The sequence below is a fragment of the Dryas octopetala genome, chromosome 5 (genome assembly GCF_963921425.1).
Source record: "Dryas octopetala chromosome 5, drDryOcto1.1, whole genome shotgun sequence".
Classification (NCBI taxonomy): domain Eukaryota; kingdom Viridiplantae; phylum Streptophyta; class Magnoliopsida; order Rosales; family Rosaceae; genus Dryas; species Dryas octopetala.
The window spans coordinates 7347873-7370652 of NC_141370.1; the positions used below are offsets into that span (position 1 = coordinate 7347873).

The window sequence follows — 22780 nt, forward strand, 5'->3', positions numbered from 1 at the left end:
AGTGATGTTGCTTTTTCCTTGCTTATTGGTCGAAGATGCCTCACTTTTTTGTATATTCGTTGATGTCGATGATGTTGTGTCTCTTTGCATCATCTTTGGTGAAGCTTGTCGTGGCACAGACTTGCTGCTCTTGCTTTGCCTCTTCATTGTTGATTTCCCTGTCTTATTTTTTAATTCGTATCTGTTAAGAAAAACAAAAACATAAAAAGAACCAAAGAATTTAATTGATGAAAGAAACAACTTTATCACCCAGCTGCAAAATTCAAGCGTAAAAATAATTTTGTATTCTTTATTCTTTATCTCTTATAAGAGTACAATCCTTTGTCCGCACAAGAAAACTAATACTCCTAATCAGACTAGGCATAGAATAATAAATCTATCCTAATCAGACTAGGCATAGAATAAGGAAAATACACAATAAGGAAAGTAAATTATAACTAATACTCCTAAATTACAACTCACGCCAACACCAGCAAACATCACATATTGCGAAATAAGAAGAGACTTTCTGAGTTGCGAATATTTTTCAGTTCAATATTTTTGGACATTAAAAGAATTGACATTCATTAAATTTTCCACGCTTATGACAATATTACTCAAAACCAATTTACTAAATGTTATTGAAATCAAGTAGCTGAATTCGATATTACTGTTATTCTCTTCATAGGTGGCTTTATTCTTGCTAATCTAATTTTGAAATCAAAGTTACGTTAATCTAATTTTCCAATTAGCAAATTTGAAAAACTAATTAAAATTCGGGACACTAAACTCGTACATTTAGCCTTTTTTCAAGCTTTACAAATATAATTTTTGATTAGTTAACTCGAGTGGTGCTCGAACCCCTAGAGTAGTGCTTGACTTTTGACCAATAATGCTCGAGGAGATCGAGCATTACTTGAGAGTTATAATTTTAAAACTAGAAAAAAAAAAAACTCGGAAATTCTTCAATGCAAACAAAAAATGACAAGTTTTCAAAATTTTATATTGAAAAAATAATAACTAATCAGAGATGAAAGAAAATAAGCAACCTTAACAAATTTGTCATACAAACTTAAGTTCTTTAAATCAAAACTAGGGAAACACTTATTCACGCTCCTTTGTTGTGCAATTTATAGTCTTGCACTCATGTTTGCAAAGCTAAGAGCACAATTTGTGGGGAGCGTTGCTTTCTAAAACTGAAGACAGAACTAGTATTGTTAACTAGAAGGTAACTTAGGTAATGCCTTCTCCAAATTAAAATCTCCTTGATTTTTATACTCCTAATACTATATCTTGATCGAATGATTGTGTAACCAAAGGGTATTTATCGATCTATTTATATTGCATATTTATATACAAATATATATATATGAGAAGTGCTCTAAAACTAACTGGTTAGCAAATTAATACGAAGCTAACCATGCTTTTGGGACCACCACATAACTAATCTCATAATCTAAACCGTCAATTATTTAGGTCATACTTTAAAGATCATCATTGCAAAAAATCAACTAAATCGGAAATTATGTAGTTATCTAATTCAGATCAAATAAATAGACGATCAGTGTTTTCGATAAAAGCATAGAAATAGTTGTTGTTATACTCAAATGACTAAATGATTTCCGATTTTGGAGATTTTTACAGAGATGATCTTTGTAGGGCCTAAAAAATAGACGGTTCGAATTTTAAGATTACATTGTGCAGTGGGCCCAACAGAGCAGTTAATTTTGTATTAACTTACTGAAAAGTTAGTTTTAGAGCATTCTTGATATATATATGTAATCTCAAAATCTGAACCGTCTATTTTTTAGGCTCTACTTCAAAGATCATCCCTGTAAAAAATCTTCAAATTCAGAAATTATTTAGTTATTTGATTATAACAACAATTATTTATATGTTTTTATCGAAAACACTGATCGTCTATTTATTTGATCTCAATTAGATGACTATATGATTTCCGATTTAGTTGATTTTTTGTAATGATGATCTTTGAAGTATGACCTAAATAATTGATGGTTCGGATTATGAAATTAGTTAATGGTGGTCTCAAAAATATGGTTAGTTTCGTATTAACTTGCTAACTAGTTAGTTTTAGAGCACTCATCTATATATATATATTTAGAATTAACATATATAGATAGGTTTACCATATACAAATTGATTTCTTATCCAAAACACAAACACTGTAGAAATAAGTTTTTCTCGTGTGTGGTATATAATATATATATAGGTCCCTTTTATTGTGAGATCCCATAAATAATTTGTCAGATTTCTTATAGGGCTCACTGCATATAGTATTTCAATAATCTGAACCGTCTATTCTTTAAGTCTCTATTCAAAGTTCATATTTGCAAAAAATTAGCCAAATCGGAAATCATTTGCATATCTAACTTTGATCAAACAAATACACGAACTAAATATTTTGACAAAAATGTCTATTTGTTTGATCAAAGTTAGATACACAAATGATTTCTGATTAAGCTAATTTTTTTCAAGGATGATCTATAAATAGAGGTCTAAAACATAGACGGTTCGGATTGTTGAAAAACTACATTGAGTGGACCCATCTGCCCCATTCCACATTTAATACTAAATGTAGGATCTTACACTTGAAAGTCCATGTATGTGTATATATATATATATATATATATATAGACCCCTTCAATTGTGAGATCCCATAAATAATTTTGTTTGTGAGATCTCTCATAGGGCTCACTTTATATAATATTTCAACGATCCGAATTGTCTATTTTTTAGGTCTCTATTCAAAGATCATCTTTGCAAAAAATTAGTCAAATTGGAAATCATTTGCCTATCTAACTTTGATTAAATAAATAAACGAACTAAAGATTTTCGATAAAAGCGTCTATTTGTTTGATCAAAGTTAGATAAACAAATGATTTTCGATTTGATTAATTTTTGCAAAGATGATCTATGAATAGAGACCTAAAGAATAGACGATTCGGATCGTTGAAAAACTATATGGAGTGGGTCCATCCACCTCATCCCACATTTAACACTAAATGTGGGATCCCACACTTGAAGCTCCTGTATATATATATATACAGGCCCCTTCTATTGATGTATATCTCAACTTATTTATATTGAAGTATGACATTGTTGGGGCCCATACAAGTTGTTTTGTGTCGATTCGAAGTGTTCATTTTTTACATCTTCATTGATAGATTATCCTTACAAAAAATTAGCCAAATCGGAAATCATTTGCTCATCTAACTTTGATAAAACAAATGGACGGTTTCATCGAAAATATTTAGGTCCCTAAATATTTGGTTCGTCCATTAATTGATCAAAGTTAGATAGGCAAATGATTTCCGATTTGGCTAATTTTTTGCAAGGATGATTTATCAATGAAGATGTCAAAAATGAACGGTTCGAATCGACACAAAATAACTTGTGTGGGCCACAGTAGGGTATACCTAAACCTAAATAAGTTGAGGTATACCTCAATAAAAAAAAACCTATATATATAAATATATATACGCACACACACACACACACACACATATATAGAGAAGTATTCTAAAACTAACTAGTTAGTAAGTTAATAAGAAACTAACTATGTTTTTAGGCCCACCACATAATTAATCTAATAATCTGAACAATCTATTTTTTAGGTTATACTTCAAATATCATCATTGTAAAAAATAAACTACATTAGAAATCATTTAGTCATTTAATTGTGACCAAAATAGACGATCATTATTTTCGATAAAAGCATATAAATAATTGTTATCATAATCAAATTGCTAAATGACTTCTAATTTTGGAGATTTTTTTATAGAGATGATCTTTGAAGTAGGGCCTAAAAAATGGATGGTTCAGATTTTGAGATTACATTGTGCAGTAGACCCAACATAGTGGTTAGATTTGTATTAACTTGCTAATCAATTAGTTTTAGAGCATTCTTGTATATATATATCGGGATTTTCTTTAGAGAGGACATTCGCAAATTTCAAAATTTGCGGACGCCAACACAGTGTTGACATGGGTTAAACAGTGTGTTGACACAAATAATGTGCTGCAGCAAGTTTTGAAATTTCGTGTCGACACATTGTTTACCCCATATCAGTACTGTGTCAACGTTCATAAATTTTGAAATTTGCAGACATTCTCTCTAGAGAATGACTATATATATATATATATAAATTTTCAAGTAAGGATGTCCTTACTTTAAGAAAAGTAACATCATGTTTAGACCTACAATTCAATGATCATAATCGTCTATATGTTAGAACATTATTCAAAGGTCAGCTTGCAAAAAATTAGCAAAATCGAAAATTGTTTAGCCAGTTTATTATAGCAAACATCATTTCAATTTTATTTGATGGACTGTAAATGTCTACATAGTTTAGATGACCAAACAATCACCAATCTTGCTGATTTTTTTACAGGGATGACCCTTGAGAAGGAACCTAAAAAATAAAATGTTTCAATCATCGAACTGCATTGCCAGATGTTACATAGAGAAGATGTTCTTACCTTTCTTACAGTAAGGACATCCTTACTTGAATGAGCTTGTATATCTATATATATTTATATATTATATATATCTATATACAGAGACAGAGACAGAGACAGAGAGAGAAAAAAAAAAAAAAAAACCCATTACATAAGTAATCCAATTGAGTAATAAGTAATTATTAAGAAAGTTATTACTTCTCATAGACTCTTTGTGTCGAGGGAGAACTTATTCATGATGTGCAACTGTTGTTGGTTAATTTTGAGATTTTTTCTATTTCATATGTACCACGGTGCTTGTAACTCTATTGCCCATGCTTTGGCTCGGAATGGTCTTGATTGTGATCAACCTATGCCGTCAAGAATGTAGTAACTCATGATCAAGTTTTTGGTAACTTACCACATTCTTAATCACTAGTTATCACATTCTTGAGCATTTGTTTAGGAAATAGTAACTAACTACATTCTTGATAGGGATTTACCACTGACTTGAACGTTTGTTCAAGATGTGGTAAGTATTTGAAAATAGACCTATCTTAAGGACTTGCTACTTCTTGATGTATCAATCAAGGAATTAGTAACTCTCGTTCATGATTCTCGTACATTACCACAAACTTGAGCCTCTCTTTCGGAAATGGTAGCATCATGTCAAGTTTGTATTAACTGCACCAAATAAACCTTTCTTCATAAAGTTACCACAAACTTGACACCCACATACCATTTCTTGAGAGGTCACTCAAGAACAAGATAATTCTCGATCAAGTTTCTGGTAACTAACCACATTCTTGATCGGGATTTACCACTGATTTGACCGTTTGTTCAAAATGTGGTAACTCCGGATCAAGTTTCTGGTAACTCTTCAAAAAAGGCATATCTAGATGAGTTACTATTTCTTGATATCTAACTCAAGTAATTGGTAACTCCGGATCAAGTTTTGGGTAACTTACCACATTATTGATCGTTATTTACCACATTCTTGAACATTTATTCAGGAACTGATAACTTCAAATCAAGTTTGTGGTAACTTACCACATTCTTGTACCACAAACTCGATCGCTAGTTACCACATTCATAAGCGTTTATTCAAGAATGGTAACTCCGAATCAATTTATCGTAACTCTTCAAAAAATGCCTATCTAGATGAGTTACCACTTATTGATATCGTGCTCAAGTAATTGGTAACTTAGGATCAAATTTTGGGTAACTTACTACATTATTAATTACTAGTTACCACATTCTTGAGCATTTATTCAAAAACTGGTAACTTCATATCAAGTTTGTGGTAACTTACCACATTCTTGATCGCTAGTTGCCACTTATTTGAGAGTTTATTCAAGAACTGGTAACTCCAGATCAAGGTTGTGGTAACTCTTCAAAAAAGGCATATCTAGAGGACTTACTACTTCTTGATATCTCGCTCAAGTAATTGGTAACTTAGGATCAAGTTTGTGGTAACTTACCACATTCTTGATCGCTAGTTACCACTTGCTTGTACGAAACAGATGCTCATAACTGATCAGATGGCAGGTGGTATGGATATTCAATTGAGAGTTCTTATCTCTGTTTACCGTGACATTCTCTCTATGGTAGTTGCTTAGTTGATTATGACTTGACCGTAGTTGTACCTACTGTGTATCGATCATCTGAGTTATTGATATTTATGGGTTTTTATGTATGTACGTTTCCCATATACTATTGCAGCTAAGGTGTTCAAACGATTTTGTGAAAATATTTTGAAGTTTTGGAAAACCATCTTTCACTAGTAAAGGTTTTAAAAGTTTTCAAACCTAGAAGGGTCCTCTTAAGGGAAGCAATGATCGTATGTGATGTTTTTTTTTTCTCTTGCTTATGCAGATTTACCTCTTGGAGACGATCTCGATTGAGGGGTGTGCAACATTGAAGTCTCTTGTCTGGTGTCCTAAGGTCTCATTGCTCATGTCTTTTGCCTTGCAGCTTTTTATGCCTTTCAATGGCTTTCCTTATATTATTCCCGTTTGGGATGAGTTCGAACAATATTTTACTTATAATTTAATTAGGTTGTAAACTTATTTAGGTTTTACTATACTTTGGTAATTTCCTTTTCGGGTGTTGATTTAACTACTCCACCTTAACAGATTGGTTAATTTTTATTTACTTATTTATTTTAATCTTATTATTTAATTTCCAAGTCAATCTCTAGTTCATCTTGATTTATTCTTCGAGGAAGAGCGCCTCCTATGGGAAGTGACTTGCATCATCCATGGAATTTGTCCTTGACATCGTCTATGAGGATGTGTCCTTCTACCCAGAGAATTAGGTTTCAGACTGATCTTCTACAATTTTGACTATTTCTCAGGGGGTGGGAGTGGGTATGACACCAACGCCGGGACAAATGGTTATGCTGGGATGACTGGGTTTATGGTGGGATGGTGAAGATGGGTGATGCATCAGGGACACGTGTACAGTTCTAGTGGGTATCAACAACATCATATTGACGAGTCAGAGTGGTAGTTGAGGAGAGAAGCTTCAATGGTCAGAGTTTACCATATTGACGAGTCAGACGATGTTGCTGATGATAGTGATGCCTCAAAGCTGGCCTTGAAGCAAAAGAATATCTTATTTGCATTGCACATGATGGCTGGGTTTGAAGACTTATTTGTCATCGTCAAATGGCTTCAAAATGATGATTTTGTAGTCATATATTTGGACCTGATCTAAATGGACAAGTAATATCGATCAGATTCTTGCTTATTGCAGGGGAGGAGATGATGAAAAAGAATATCTTGTAAACTACCGTAAAGAACTTTCATATGATGATTGCTATTGTGAATTTGAACCAGACATGATCTGTATTGCAACCGAAAATTAATAGAGGTTAATTCAATAGAATTTTGAAAATTATCGTTTATTTATTTTATCAAAGTTAGATAGACAAATAATTTTTTATCTTACTAATTTTTTGTAGGATGATCTATGAATAGAGACCTTAAAAATTGACAGTTCGAATTATTAAAAATTAAACTACATAAAGTGGACCCATTCACCTCATCCCACAAATAAACTTAAATGTGAGATCTCACACTTGAAGGGGTCTATATATATATATATATATATATAGAGAGAGAGAGAGAGAAAGAGAGAGAACCGTGTTACATCAGTAACTATTCAGAAAGTTATTATACTAATAAGTAATGAAATCGAGTAAGAAGTTATAACATAAAAAGTTAACATAAGTCTCTTTCCCAAAGAAAAAAAGGGTGTCGTTATTTAGACCCAATTTTTTTATTTTTATCCCCAACACTTAATAAAAATATAATTTATAATTTTACTTTAATGTAAATTGACCTTTAAGGACTTAAACATTTAATTAAAATAAAATTAACTTGAACCTATACCCAACATCAATTATTTAGTCACATCTAGTTAACTCTCTATCAAAACCGTAAACACACTATAACACTCTTCATATTGATGCAAACAAGTTCAAAATTGACGAGTAGATGATTAAATTGTAGATTGGGTTTGCTGTTTGGTATAAACTATAAAGAGTAAGAATAGGTTAGGTTTGCTTGTTGGGTTTTATTAAGGATATTTTTGAAAAAAATATTGGGTGTATTAATAAATTTTTAAATTTTTTAAATTAAAGGTGGGCGTGGCAAATGATGGTGAACTTATTCGGGCTGTGTACAATGTATATAAAACATTGGATCCTTATTCAATAGAAGTTGCCCAATTTGAAAATGAGGTGAAAATAACTTGCCATAACACTTTAGTTTACTTTGTGAAAATAACTTGCCGTAACACTTTAAAAAATTTAATTGTCTTAAGTTTTATATTTTGATGGATATTGTATGATTTGTATCTAGCTAACTTATTTCAAAGATGCGAAGAGAATGTTCGGAAAGCGAGCTGCAATTGCCGCTAGATAAAAAATGTCTCATAGTGAGTATACACCGTACTTTTATTAGTTGGATCAATTGAATGGTTGAACTTACACTTATAATTTTGTACAATTCAGGTGAATGGTGGATCATGTATGGGACTGATGGGCGTACTGTAAGAAAATTAGCTATCAAAGTTCTTTCACAAACGGCGTCATCATCCGCTTGTGAAAGAAACTGGAGCACTTTCGCTCTCATACACACCAAGCAAAGAAACAGGCTTTCATATAGTAGGTTAGAGAAGATGGTCTATTGCTACTATAATATGAAGCTTGCAATTCGAGACAAATAAGCTGAGGAAGATCGCGTCGACAACTATGATCCGCTGGATATGTTTGAAAATTGTATGGGGGATGATGATACAGAGGAAAACTAGCTTTATCAGTGGATCAGGCCCATCCATCTAGATGATGACGCAGGCAATCCAAATCCTGATGTTGCAACCCAAGCACGCCAATAAGGTATTAATGTGGAAAGAGTTCTTAATGAGGAGGTGGGCCCTACTGAGAGTTTTGAGGAACTTATGCGAAGTCCAATAAATCGCAACGAAAATGTTCCTACTAATCTTTCTCGATCAGGCAACTCTGACACAGGATCAGACACACCTACCAACAATGAAAGTAGAGGTAGTGGTGAAGGTGGTGGTGGTGGTGGTGGTAGAAATGAAGATAACACTGGAGATGATCAGTACGATATCATTCGATTTACTGGCGAAGAAAACTACACCCATGCAACACAAGATGAGGATCATGGGAGTATGCGTGCAGGACGGGGAATTGGTGTCATTGGAAATGACTACAATCGTAGGAAAAGAGGTAATGTGGGTATGATACCAGAAGAAGAGGATTCGTTATCCACCACTTTTGGTTCTATGGGGGTAGCAGATGATAATTACAATTATGGGCAAAACCCTCCAATAGTCTACCCACCATATCCCTTTTACTTAGGTGAATCTGGCAGTAGCTCTTCAAATGAGTATGGCTATGGGCAAATCCCACCACAAATACCACCTTCTGATTTATACGGTTGGCATGTTGGGAATTATATGCAAAGTTATGCTGGAGATGTATCTTGGGGTGATTATTCTTCGCAATTCACTTACTCTGGACATGATGATACTGAAGACAGCGAAAATTTTAAACCTTCTAGGAATTCTATGTGATATTGAATACTTATTTAATTCATGATTTAAAATTGTAATATAAATAAATTTGAGGTGTTATTTATATAATTATTAATTAGTGACCCATTTTTTTAACAGTATTTACCACCAGCGCACATTATATTCATCTTATATTACATAAAACCTACTATATAATTTGGTTTCTTCAATGTTTTTTATCAATATAGTAGATAATATGTTAAATAAGCATATGGTCAAGCTTCATTCAAAATTTTCGTCGTTTTTATCTAATTTTGTCGAAATCAAAATTTTAATTGAAATTTCCATCGAAAATTTCCTCGAAACCGAAATTTTACTCCTTGGGTATAAATAATGTACTGTGGCTACTCATAAAAAAGTTTGGTCTAAAATTCTAAATAATGGCGAAAAAAAAAAAACAAAGGAAAATTACCAAAAAACTGAAAAAGTCTATAAAAAGGTTAATTAAAAATTTAAAAGTAGTCCAATTTTGGAGGTCATTCTCACCACCCCATCTTTAACCCAACCGGCCGTATCTCGGTTCTCGGTTACTCCGACAGTCTCACTCTCTCACTCTGCACTTTCTCTCTCGGGCCAGAAGAGCAGAGGCCTCGCTCTATACCAGGTATGCTTCTCAAACCCCCAACCGTCTACTCTTACCAGAACAACCTCAAAACCCTAGAAACAGTTCAGGGTTCTAGGGTTCTTTTTCTGTTTTTAATTCAGAATTATTAGAATTTCCCATTTAATTCTTAACCATTTTGAGTAAGGTTCACTATTGATGTTTGGCTGAGAACATTGGTTTTCTCAACGACGTTTAGTTATTTTATTCTTGTTAGGTTGATTCTTCAATATGGTAGTGTGTACTTTTGCCCTCGTTGTTTTTGTGTTAATTGTTAATTGGTGTTGTTGAGTGGCCAAGAAACAACCTATGTTCTAGGTAATGGCATTGCTTTGCTTTAGTGTACTTACTTATTTTTGAATAAAATTTATTGGGGTTCAGGGTTTAAATCCCAGAAAAGTGTTTATGTGATAATGAATTTTGGTTTAGTTTCTCTCAATGTGACCACTGTGGTTGATTGGAACGTGATTGTCAGATGGTCATTTTGATCGTCCATCATTGTAATTGTTACTTAATCGCTTATGTGGTTTAAGTAATCAAGGATTAGAAACTAGAAAGATGGATTAGTTTGGGTAAATTTTAGTTTATATGTTTGTTAAGAAAAACAAGTTAAAACTATTTTGGCAGTAAAATTTAAAGCCATGCTAATTTTGTTTTAGTGAGTAGTAATATGAGAACATGAACACTTTTTTGATTACTTTTCAATACTGACGCCCAATGATGGAAAGTTGCTTTGTCTTTTAAATCTAATTTATGATACTGATATTCTGATAATCAAGTTGAATATGACTGCCATGTGTGTCTGTTATCATGATTCATGCAGAGTTCTGTAATGATTTAGTGCAGAAATATTAACTTTGATGGTTGGCAGTCGTGTTGATCTTTATAGTTAATGGGTTTTCCTTATCATATTTCCTGTTGAAATCTCGATAGAGAATGTTAACAACTTATTAAACTTCTACTTGCATTTTTCTTGCTCCTTTCTGGGCAAAGTTTGTTTACTGAAAACTGTGATATTGCATCTGTTACATGTAATTCAAGGATTTTTTTATCATGACTCGAATTTCTTAACTTCGATCATATATAACCAATCATTTACCAAAATGACTGGTAGAATTGTATAAAGTAATGCATATGCTAACAATCTATTGATAACTAAATGAATAGCTAAGTTCATTGTATTTTCTATTTCTGTTAGAGACTGCTGAAGAAGAGGTCGACCTTGCATTTGTGATGGTGGAAGTGTGGTGGTCGCTATTAGCTGCTATCCCTGCAGTGGTTGCAGGACAAGCATTTCGAGTAAAAAAAAGGCGTGCTGAAGAGCAGAGATTAAAGAGTGCTAGGGGAAGAGAGAAGAGTTCTGATGAAATTTTTGTTTGTGAGAGGGTATGTACATCAAAGAGAATGCTGAAAAAGGTAGGAGCATTCTCAAAGGACCCAATTCCTGATACTTGTGTTACTGTCTGCGGTGTGTCCGAGCTGGATGCATGTGCTGATGCATGTGCCCGCACTGTTTGCGTAAACCAACATCAAGTACCTAACTGGAATGACATCTGCCTTCGGAGATGCCAGAGTGAATGTCTAAGGCTCTCTTCTTCCAGTTCTTCTTAGTACATTTTCTTTCAACTTAAAAGAAAAATGTATAACTAGTTGAGTTATCATAGTGTCGGGCACTCCCATTATCTGACATATATTCTCTGATTGTGAATGCCATTGAATTGGTTATCAATTTTAACTTTTAAGCTCACAAGCATGGACCAAATTATTATGCGTAATTTCTCTTACGGCTTTTTCTTGCACAAACTTATGTGTTTGTTTTTTGAGTTACTCTGTAATTTGTTGCCGTTCAGGATTTTGTCTAAGTGTGCAACTGATGTGCATTTGGGTGCTTGGCTACGCTGCCATGGCTTGCTTCTTGATCTCGATATCAGGGTTTTATGCTTGGGTACAAAGCTACAGTGGGTCTAATTGGAACTGAGGTACGTGGGCATTTATAGAGAGCCATGTGCATCATTAAGGTTCAGATGACATTTAATAATGCATAAAGTAACCCTGATTTCGTTGTGCTGTTACCTCATTGCAGCTGTGAAACTATTGCTATGTGGAGATGTGTATTGGGATCAATAAAGTTGGGATTTACAAATTTATTAACCAAATAATGGGTCAATATGGAAGTTAGTATCTTATTTATTAAAACAAATGAATTTTATGGTGGATCCAAATTTGAATAAATGAAACCTCCGAACCATTTAGTGAAAAAATCTTGGTGATCCTAGTAGTATTTTATTGGCAACTACTCTATTGGAAAAAAAAAAAATTGACAAATAGCTTTTCCAAAATGCATCAGCAAGCAATATGGAAAATTTTGGACATGGCATGACCTTAACAGAACACTTGTACATAATTCTTTCCTCAACTTTTGGTGCCTATTTTGACAAAAAAGAAAAAGCAAAAAGAAAGCCCTCTGTTTATTGTTCAATCCATCATTGGCTTCCTATGAGAGATCACTTAATATTGCTTATTGCTTAAGCATCATCACAACCATCCATTTATAAGAAAAGTTATTAGAATAAATGAATGCAGATCAATACAAGTTTACAATGAAAAATTCTTAAAAAGCCAAAGAAAGCATTAAAATCATTAAAGCTCCGCAGCAGACTCTTCATCAGAGACGCTTTGCCTTACCTTGTTTGCTGTCTTATGAACGGTTTCTCCGACTGCTTCACCAGCTGATTTAGCGGTTTCCTCAACCGTATGTTTGCTTGTATGAAAAGTCTTCTGAGCTGCCTCTTTCATCTTTTCTCCCATGCCTTCACTCTCTCCGCTACCTTGTTTATCTAAATCACCCCTGAAACTGATCTAACAATTTTAGAAAGTTTCCAGTAAACTAGAAAAGAAATACCTTTCTTAAAAAAAAAAAATCAGTTGTTTAAACTTTCCAAGAACATTGCATAGACCTATGTACCGAAAAGAAGGTCTTACACATCCTGTTTTTGGCTCTGTTGAAAATTTTATAAAAACAGAGGATTCTCACACCCACACCTAGTTCGGATGAGTTTCCATACAGATGTGTAAGACGGGGTTGGCTCCTTTATGCCAATCCTATACAAAAAATTTGTCCAGATGAGATCCTATACGAGAATTCTTTACGCATGAAAAACTTCTTGTATAGAATTGACGTAAAGAATTCTCATATAGGATTCTGTTTGGACTAGGTGTAGATGTGAGAATTTTTTATAATGTAGGGTAAATTTTTACTAGTTTTGTCAAGAGAAAGATGGTATAATATGAGTGACAAGACTTACTCTAGATTTGGCGGGGAAAATTGCATTTGCATATCATTTATGATGGTTTTAACTTTGTCCCAGGCATTTTGATGAGACTTCTGCAGCATAGAGACTGTGTCATAGAGCATAGATATTGTATCTTGCACTGTCTTTTCAAAGAAAGGTTGCTCTTCCTCATTCTTATTATCAACCTCTTGTTGTGCTTCCCCAATTGTTGAAGGAATCTGAAGTGAGACAATGACGAACCAGAAAAGAAAGAGTGCAGTTCTTCTGCTAAATTTGTCCATGCCACTAAAATTGGAGGAGGGTTAATATAATAGGAGCTAATCATAAACTGGGTCATATCAATCTCAATTATCAAATATGATTTGAATTTGTAGTTGGGGTTGTTTGGAATTTGAACACCTTGTAAGCTTCTAGCTAGCTAGTAGTTACATGTAAGGAAACGTGGGGTTTGCTTCTTGCATGTAGGATTCCACATTTGAATTTGTCAAGCATGGTTGACAAGTAGATGTAATACAACAGGAATGTAGCATAATAATTTATGGCTTGCAATTTTATATTGACTGCATGCGTGGATGGATGTCAGTTACAAACCATTACTAATCATGTGGATCTCTAGCATGTTAAATCTGAGCTAGTCCACATCCAAAATCTCCTCCTAATTCATTTTGTGTTTGCTTTGGTGAAAGCACTAATTATTGGGTTGCTCGATCTACTACACCATTCTGAGTGTCAAACTTAGATCTTAGATAATTATCGAAAATCCTATTTATCTCAATTATTTTCTTTTTCCAAACTGTTTATTTATATGGCTCGTGATATGATCGCATCACATCATCGCATTTTAAAACAGAAACCATTGTACATAGGAAAAGGATGAAATAGTTGATAAAAATCATAAAACTGTGAGTAGTATAGAATTGTTTAATAATAATAGATTGTGCCATTGTGGAGCACTTAGATCATGATTGTGATCTTTTTTGTTTTCTTTAAAATCTTGGATAATAACTTAGCTTAGTAAGAAAATTATACTAAAGCAAATTTACGGGAAAAGAAAAATAAAACTAAATTAGTTTTTTATTGGGAAAGTTGAGATTAAACACTTTGTCACAAACTTTTATCATCTTATCTACTAAATATTATCAGCCCAAAAGACAAAATCTGGCAAGATACAATATGGGGCAACCTCCTCTGCAAGATGAGGTGAGATAACCTTTTTGCCCTTTTTTGCTAATTAAAACCAAATAACAACATCAAATTATGCCTAGATTATTCAGTGAGATAATCGTGCCACGTGTATGGTGTGACCTTCATTAATATACTAACATGTGTCCTTATTTGAAATAAAGTTTACAGTTTTTTAAATCAAATTAATAGAGCTAACACATAGCGATATAATACTAGATCCTCATACCATACATATGGTTCGACTACCCACCCATTTCAAGGCTTTTTTTGCCTACAACTTAATCCCAAAAAATCAAAATTGTAGGCTAGTAGAACAGCAGGAGGAGCACATATTAAACCAAATTTTCTCAAAATTTTGTAAGTGACCCAAATAAGCAAAAGTATGGATCAAGGGAAGTTTGATACCTTACAATATGAGAACACATGCAAAAGCTAGCTATTATCAAAAGGCAAACTATCTTCCAAGTGTCTAGCTAGTAAAAACATAAATGTTCCAGATTCAAAACATCATATACATATATAAAACCTAGTCTGTGAAAGACATCAAGATCGAAAACTACTCGACTATTCCATGATAACAGCTTCATTATTTGTCATGAGAATTATTGTTAAGGTCCCCCATCTATAACCTTGCATATATCTTTCTTCGGAAAGTCGAATTGCTAGAGTGGAAGATGTGCTAATCTCCATGTCCAGGAACAGATCCAACACACAGCCGCCGGTGGCATCGGAAGGTCGCCGCCAACATGTTGATATTTGCATCGGTGCCATTATGGATGCCATAGTGGATGTAATGGCACAAACGGCCGAGCTGGTGGTATTGGTAGCTGGAGAGGATTTAGCTCATGGTATACAGACATCCCTTCTCCTATTTATTCTCCATCTTGCTACCATTTTGGCGTTTGATGCTTGTATATATCTTGTCATTCCATAAAAATAAGAGTCATATATATAAAGTCTTAAGATGAAATATCTATTTATTAGCCCTATACCTAAATTGGCACTTACCCGAAACTTAATTGGTTTCTCATTTTTAATCCAATTTGATAATCTCGATCATAATTATATTGAAGAAAAATACCATATAAACTTGTACTCTAAATTATCTTCAGGAAAAGATATAAAGCAAACCTTTTTCTTCCAAGTAATATAACTTTTCTATTCTGGCACCAACATTTAAACACACACACACACACACACACACACAAAACACCGACGAATTAAAACCACAAATTAATATGACCCATATATATATGAACATAATCAACAATTTGAGAATTTGACCATGTTAGTAGGAGTTGATGTAGTTGGTTTTATCACAAAAGAAAAAGTAACAATTGGCTCAATAGTGGGCTACGACCCGTGAAACGGAAATTAAACTAAATGGAAATTTGTGAATATTACAAAACATAAAGCGTACTCCAAAGATGTATATATGAATTTCTATACAGTAGTTCATAACATTTTGGAGATAAAATTTTTTTAATATGCATAATGGAATTCTTACAACAATATTAAATTTTCAAAGTTCACTCAGAAAATTAATAGGATGTAATAAGAAAGAAATTAATAGGATGTAATAAGAATGAAATTAAAAGAAAATATGTGATGGGTACATGTACAGGAAACAAAAAATCACTATAACATGTATATATATACGATTTTAAATGACATTTTGTAAGCAGAAAAACCAAGAAAGAAAATAAAAAGAAATGTGCGTTCAATAGATCTCTTTTATGTGTACTACTACCAAGAGAAACAAGTAAGTGAGTTAAAATCTATCCTATAAACGCAAAGAACAGTAAACAAATTAACTAATCAGACAAGAATTAAGGAAATTATCAGAATCATAATCGACTAAAAGTGTTATTGATTTATATACCTCTGGTAAATTATTGTTCCGATGTTAACTTTAGAACCATCAAGTTCTTCAAACACATTGCCTTCTCTTCATCTTGGCCTTTAGAGGCCTAAGTAATCTTGATAATTTTCTCTAGGGAAAATAGAACCTAAAAAGTAATTAAAGAATAAGATACAACCTAATAAGAAATTGGAGAAGGGGATACGACTGGTTTGTGGACATAGCAACTCACCAATTTTGGGTATTTTTATAGTTGAATTGGAGGGCTAGAAGGCGCAAAAACCAATGGGCATGGTTTTGAAAACCAATGGGCGCGGTTTTGAAAACAAATGGGCGCGGTTTTGAACCAATGGGGGCAGCCTGTGAAACACTATCTTTTTTTAGGCGATATTTGCACTCCAATTTTGAAAACAAATGGGCGTGGCTTTGAAAACAATAGTTTTGGACCGGCCTATGAAACACTATCTCTTTTTTAGGCGATATTGGCACTCTAATTTTGTCATTCTGCACTCCTTTTATGCTTTTTATTACTTTTGATTCGTTCATTTTTTAGAACTCCCTTTGTTTTTGTTCACTTTTTTTTTTTTTTTTTGCATCTTTGTGTCTTAATTTTGATTTTCTTCTACTGCTTTCTTCACTAAACACATATCTATCTCCGAACATAGCCCTCGAATTTTTTTTGTTTGCTTATATAACACAATTGTCCAATATAAAAAGTTTTTGTCCATAAAAGTCACTGCATTCTTTACTTGTCTGTGACATTCTTTTTTTGTTTTTGGTGAAATGGAAAGCTGAAGCCCAAAGGCCCCAAACCACTCCAACATTTACAACAATCCACACTATTTTTAATGGTTTGGATTGACACTTCTGCAACTATTTATTGTTGCTTACCTTGAGTAAATACTTTCTGGCTGGTTTCACTAAAGTATATCCAATCTTTTTGCATTGGTTTGAAATTCGAAAACGAAATGGATTTAATTAATACCTAGGAGTCGGGGCTAATGTTTCTGTGAGATGAAAACATAGGAGGATAGTGGTTTATTTAGTCTTAACATTACTTGTGTTAACTAGATAATGTAGCGATTGCCATGGGTTCAATCTTCTTAGGCCGGATTTTGGGGATTTTAGGAAGAACCAAGCCCGGCCCTGGGCAAGTGCAACAGGAGCAAAATTGTGCACAGGGCCCACAATTTTCAAGGGCTCCAAAATTTTTTTTGAGTCCAGCTATATATACATGTTTTCTTACAATTAAAAATAATTTAGATGTTAAAATAAGGGCTTTTCATTCTCAGTACCAATAATCTCATAATATGTGTTATTTATTTTAAATAAACTTACTTATAATTTAGTAATAGTTATTATTTTTCAAAGTATTGACACATATTATAAAATATGGGAAATACTTGAGTACTGAGGTTAGCGGTGGATTCAGGAAATTAGTCTAGGGGGCTTCTAAATATTTTTTTTAAAATATAAAAATAACAAAGATAATAAAAACTATATAGCATTACAATTACCACAAAAATTCAAATATTTTATTTATAAAATTCATACTTCATACGTACATTTATAATTGGTCTCTACGAGTTTTCATCTTTTGAAATATTTTCATAATTGTATCATTATCAATCTCCTTCAAGATATCATTTTTTATATATACAACCATGCTATCACTCAACCCCTCATCACCTATCCGGTCACTGCCACCGAAGGTAGTCCTCTGACTCTCTCTCTCTCTCTCTCCCTCTCTCTCTCACAGAGTATGTGACTCTGTCTCTCTCGTTCGTTGTTTCAAAAGAAGGATCATTAATGCTTTCTTTTTTTACAATACATGGGGCTTTTGGTCATTTATCAGAGGGGGCTTTGTTGTCATTTAATAAATATATACAAAAAAAAAAATGAAAGTGAGTGGGGCCTTGAGCCCCATTGTTAGTTTCTAGGATTCTAAATTGGTTGTTCTTTGTCAAAATCAATGTATTTATTTTTTTAATTATTCACTCACAAGCTCTAGGTTAGAACTAAGGTTAAGATCAATTGTGTAGAAGAAATCAAGACTAAAAGTGCAATGCAAAAGACTCTAAGGTATAATGCATTTCATGCATTTCACGAAAAACAGTTTTGTGTCTATTTGACTAGTCACTCACTAATCATAAGAACAATTTTCTTCACACGTGCACTGTACATGTATTTTTAATATTTAAATATTTGATGACACTTCAGTAAGCCATTTCGTGACTTGGCTTTTAAAGCTCATTCCAATTAAAGCCCATTTCCTTTTTTCTTAAAAGCATGTGCACAACACATGAACTGGTTTCTCATTGATTTAATCTGTAAAAGACATGTGATGTATTTTTCAACTAGCCTTCACGCACTTACACACACCTCAGCACTATTCATCTTCTTCCTCTTTTCTGAATTTTGTAAAATGAGGAAATTATTGATTTACAGCTCCACATTCTTATCTACAGCTATACTAGGATTCTTTTCTAGGACAAAAAGAATATGCCTTCAATTTTTTCTTGTGAACAGTCATTGTTTGGCTTCCATGTGGCATGAGCAGACAATGACGTATGTGTGTCATGGGTATATGGGTGTTTTGGTCTGGGTTTTGTAGTGGTGACGCGCATTATCTTTGAGCATGCTAGCTGCGCTTGGGTTATTTTAGGTGTGTGCTCATCTTTTCAAGTAAGAAAATGGTTTTGAATTTGATAAACTAAAATAATTTTCTTGAATTGTTTTTTATCCTCTAAAATCTGAATATGTTCTAAAGACTTTTCACAAATTTATAAGCACTATCATTTAGATTTTAGATCTAGGATTCTCCATTAGCCTTTTCATGTCTCTTGCTTGAAAAGGTTAATTTTTAAAGAATCCAAATCTGCATATCATGTTCATATATTGAAGAATCTGCTGTGCTTGGTATGAATCGGTGTCATGGGTTGATAAGCTTAGAGATTGAGCTGTCTTCTTCATGATTAGCTGATTACCATGCTTTTGGAAGTTGCACAAAGGGGTAAGAAGCTGTCACTTAGTTTAGGACTTAGTGATTGAGCTTGTGTAATGTATGCTCCCTTTGTATTGAACCTCCTATATAGTGGATTGCCCGGTCAGCTGAAAAAGGCCCCAGTTTTTACCCTTTGTGATTTTTCTGGGTGAACATCTTGAGTGCCTTCGTCTCTATTTTGTGTTGTTATGTTTACTAACTTACTCAACTTTTAACACAAATCTGCATTGAATATATATGCGTGATATTGTTATATGTCATATGGAATCGTCTTGTTAATCACACATCACTGTAGTTGTGGATAACACTGTGATGCCTACTGTGATGGATCCTCTGAGTGTATAGATTGTCACTTGATCATTTGGTGTGTTTTGATTTGTATTGGTTACAAAAGTTGTATTTTGATTTACAAGTGTCAATTTGCGACTTCAGATTTAAGTCTGTTTGATTAGTCTCTGAGTCATCACGTAAACAAAAATTGGGGTCTGATTACTGACTGTGGTTTTAATCAAGTTAATTAGGTAAATAAATCACTTAATACAAACTTTCATCCCTGGTCCTGAATTGGATTCGCCCCTGACTGAGGTTTGAGGACCACATTGTCCTGAGGTTTTAGGTGGTCAAATAGGATTTAGACATCTGTATTTTTTTTTAATGTTTTTAACCCAACAACCAAACACTCCTAACTTTTTAACTTTTTTAACCCAAAGAACCAAACACCATCATTCTTCCTCTTGTTCCCAGAGCCAAGGTAGATGTCATGGCACCCACCAAGCATTAGGGCTAACAATGGGTGTTGAGGTCAAACATTACAAAAAACCACTCAACCTGAACAAGACCCATTTATTAAATGGGTGACACGACATGACCCGTGTAACTCGTGTTTGGCGGGTTGACCTGAATTTGACCCACGTACACCCATTTATGCCCAACCCAAACTAGCTACCTTCAAGTTGTTTTTGAGTATATCTATTCTGGCAAGCTGCAAGCATGAAGGCAGAAGTCAAATCACTGTATGTTTGGTTGTTGGGTTAAATATCTATTAGTTGATGCCACCTAAATGCTTGGTTGAGGACCACCTTGCCACCTCAACGCTTGGTGATGACAAAGTCGCTGGTATCGACGGTGTTGAAGTTGATTTGGTGAAGTGCACCTGGCCCTTCTTCATATGGAGCTCTTGTATGATCAAGTAGATCAATAGGAATTCCAATAGGTAACTTCAATTTGGATGTGTGGAGAGAAGAGCGATCTATCATGATTGGAATTCCAATGGACAACAAAGGGAAAAATGAACTATGGGAGACTGGGTGGCGGTGTTTCTGGGTGGGTTGCTGCAGCGGGGAAGATGGTGGTCGAAAGCTAAGTGGAAACAACGGTCGTAGGGGATGGCACTGTTGAACTGAAAAGTTGTTGTTTGGATGTGTGGTTAGTAAGAAAATATGATGTTTGGTTACAAAGTTATAGGATTTAGTATAATACAGGTGTCAAAATCCTATTTGGCCACCTAAAACCTCAGGACAAGTCCTCAAACCTCAGTACCCAAGTATTTCCCATAAAATATTGGCACTAAGGATGAGAATGTCCTCAAAACTGAAAACCTAAGTATTTCCCCCTACACAATATCAAGGCTAAAAAAAGGGTCAAATTGTTTCACTTTGTTTCTTGGTCTACGGGTTTCTAACTTCCTACTCCTACACGACTTCCTTTTTTTTTTTTTACTAATTATTATTACATCTAAGTTCTTATTTAAACTAGGAGATAAAAAAAAAGGCCAAAGTTTGGTTTTGATCTCTGTAGTTTCAATTGTTATGATTTTGTTCATCTAGTTTATAAATTGTTGCAATTCAAGGATATCTTAGCATTTTCGTTTATTAAACCACATGACCAAAGTGAAACATAACTCAAACTACATGGACAAAAAATAGAACCTAACTCAAACTACGGGGATCAAAATCATAACAATTGAAACTACGAGACCAAAATGGAACCTAACTCAAACTACATTGACTAAAGTCATAACAATTAAAACTATAAGGACCAAAGTAGAACCTAACGCAAACTTTAAGGACCAAAAATGAACTTTGGCAAAAAAAAATAAAGGCTTTTTAATTAAACTTTATGACTTCTTTCTCTAAAAAAAAGTCAACATGAAGTGACTCAATTTAGCTTCATTTTTTTTCTCTTCTACTCTTTAGTTTAACATACTATAGTTCATCTTCCTTAATCTTTCATCAAAATTTCTTAATAAAAATTCATCAATCATTGAGACTGTTATAGGGGTCCTTAATTTAATTTTTGCACAAAGCCCCCAAAATTTTTGGGACGGCCCTGGGAGGAACCCACTGCAACCTATGAGATTTCCAGAGTATTGTAGCGGCTTGGCGTGATTTCGACAACAAATAAAGCTTTCAAGAGGTTTTATTTTTTTCTTCTATCTTCATATTTTCTTATTCTCTTGTCACTTTTTTTCTTCATTTTCACTATTATAGTGTTATTTTGGTTGGCTTTTTATGCAATTATTTTGAGCTGTTCGCATTTTGGTTTTGTGAATAGTTATATGGACTTTAAAGATAGGTAGTTTGCAATAAATAATATAAAAAAAAACCTAAAATGAGAAAGAAACTTAACCCACAGTCCAGTCAGCCTAAAACTTAAGCAAAACCCTAAAAATTCTACCAAGCGCTCGACATCTGCATCTGTAACCGCCACCTGTAGCTGCAACCTAAACCTCCATCTGCAACTTAGAACCTACATCTACAACAAAAAACATGTCATCTACAACCTAAAAATTTGCAAATGTAGATGGAGGATGCATTTGCATCCACCGAGCTCGACAAGTCTACCGAGTGCTTGATAAGATGCCCAGGGCTCGGCATCCTGTCGAGCACTCTGTAGCGTGTTTCTGGCCTCCAAGTGCGCACACGCGAATTGATTGGGTTTCAACTTAATTTTTTATTTAGGTGAATTTTCAGTTAGGAAAATTAAATTTTTTGTCCTTTGAAGTAATTTATTATTTTGTATATTATGCTATCTTTTTTTGGTCTGGTATATTATGCTATCAAGCGTGGTCTTCTTGTTCCTTATTTTTTATTTATTTGCACACCCATTTTTTTTCTCTTTTTGTACACTCATTTTTTTTTGTAAATTTATTAATTAAGTGATGAGGATGTGTAAAAAAAAAAAGTGTGCAAATAGCAATACTTTTTTTTATTTTAATTTCATAAATGTTTTTACCTTTTCGTGGTTAGATAATGTTATCGGTACTTTTTATTTTTTCAAGCGAGGTAATTTTGAGG

The 22780-nt window shown here is 33.6% G+C and overlaps 2 protein-coding genes across 2 annotated transcripts; one reads left to right on the top strand and one right to left on the bottom strand.

The window, feature by feature from the left end:
* Positions 1-10016: 10016 nt before the first annotated feature.
* LOC147283901 (uncharacterized protein At5g64816) lies at positions 10017-11944 on the top strand. Its single transcript, XM_086244709.1, has 2 exons — positions 10017-10144; positions 11340-11944. Exon 2 carries the CDS (start codon positions 11375-11377, stop codon positions 11750-11752), a length of 378 nt encoding a protein of 125 aa, XP_086100835.1. The 5' UTR covers positions 10017-10144; positions 11340-11374; the 3' UTR covers positions 11753-11944.
* An 837-nt stretch (positions 11945-12781) lies between these two features.
* On the bottom strand, positions 12782-13874 carry LOC147283902 (uncharacterized). Its single transcript, XM_086244708.1, has 2 exons — positions 13447-13874; positions 12782-12995 (listed from the first exon to the last, which is right to left on the bottom strand). Exons 1-2 carry the CDS (start codon positions 13713-13715, stop codon positions 12782-12784), a joined length of 483 nt encoding a protein of 160 aa, XP_086100834.1. The 5' UTR covers positions 13716-13874.
* Positions 13875-22780: the final 8906 nt, after the last annotated feature.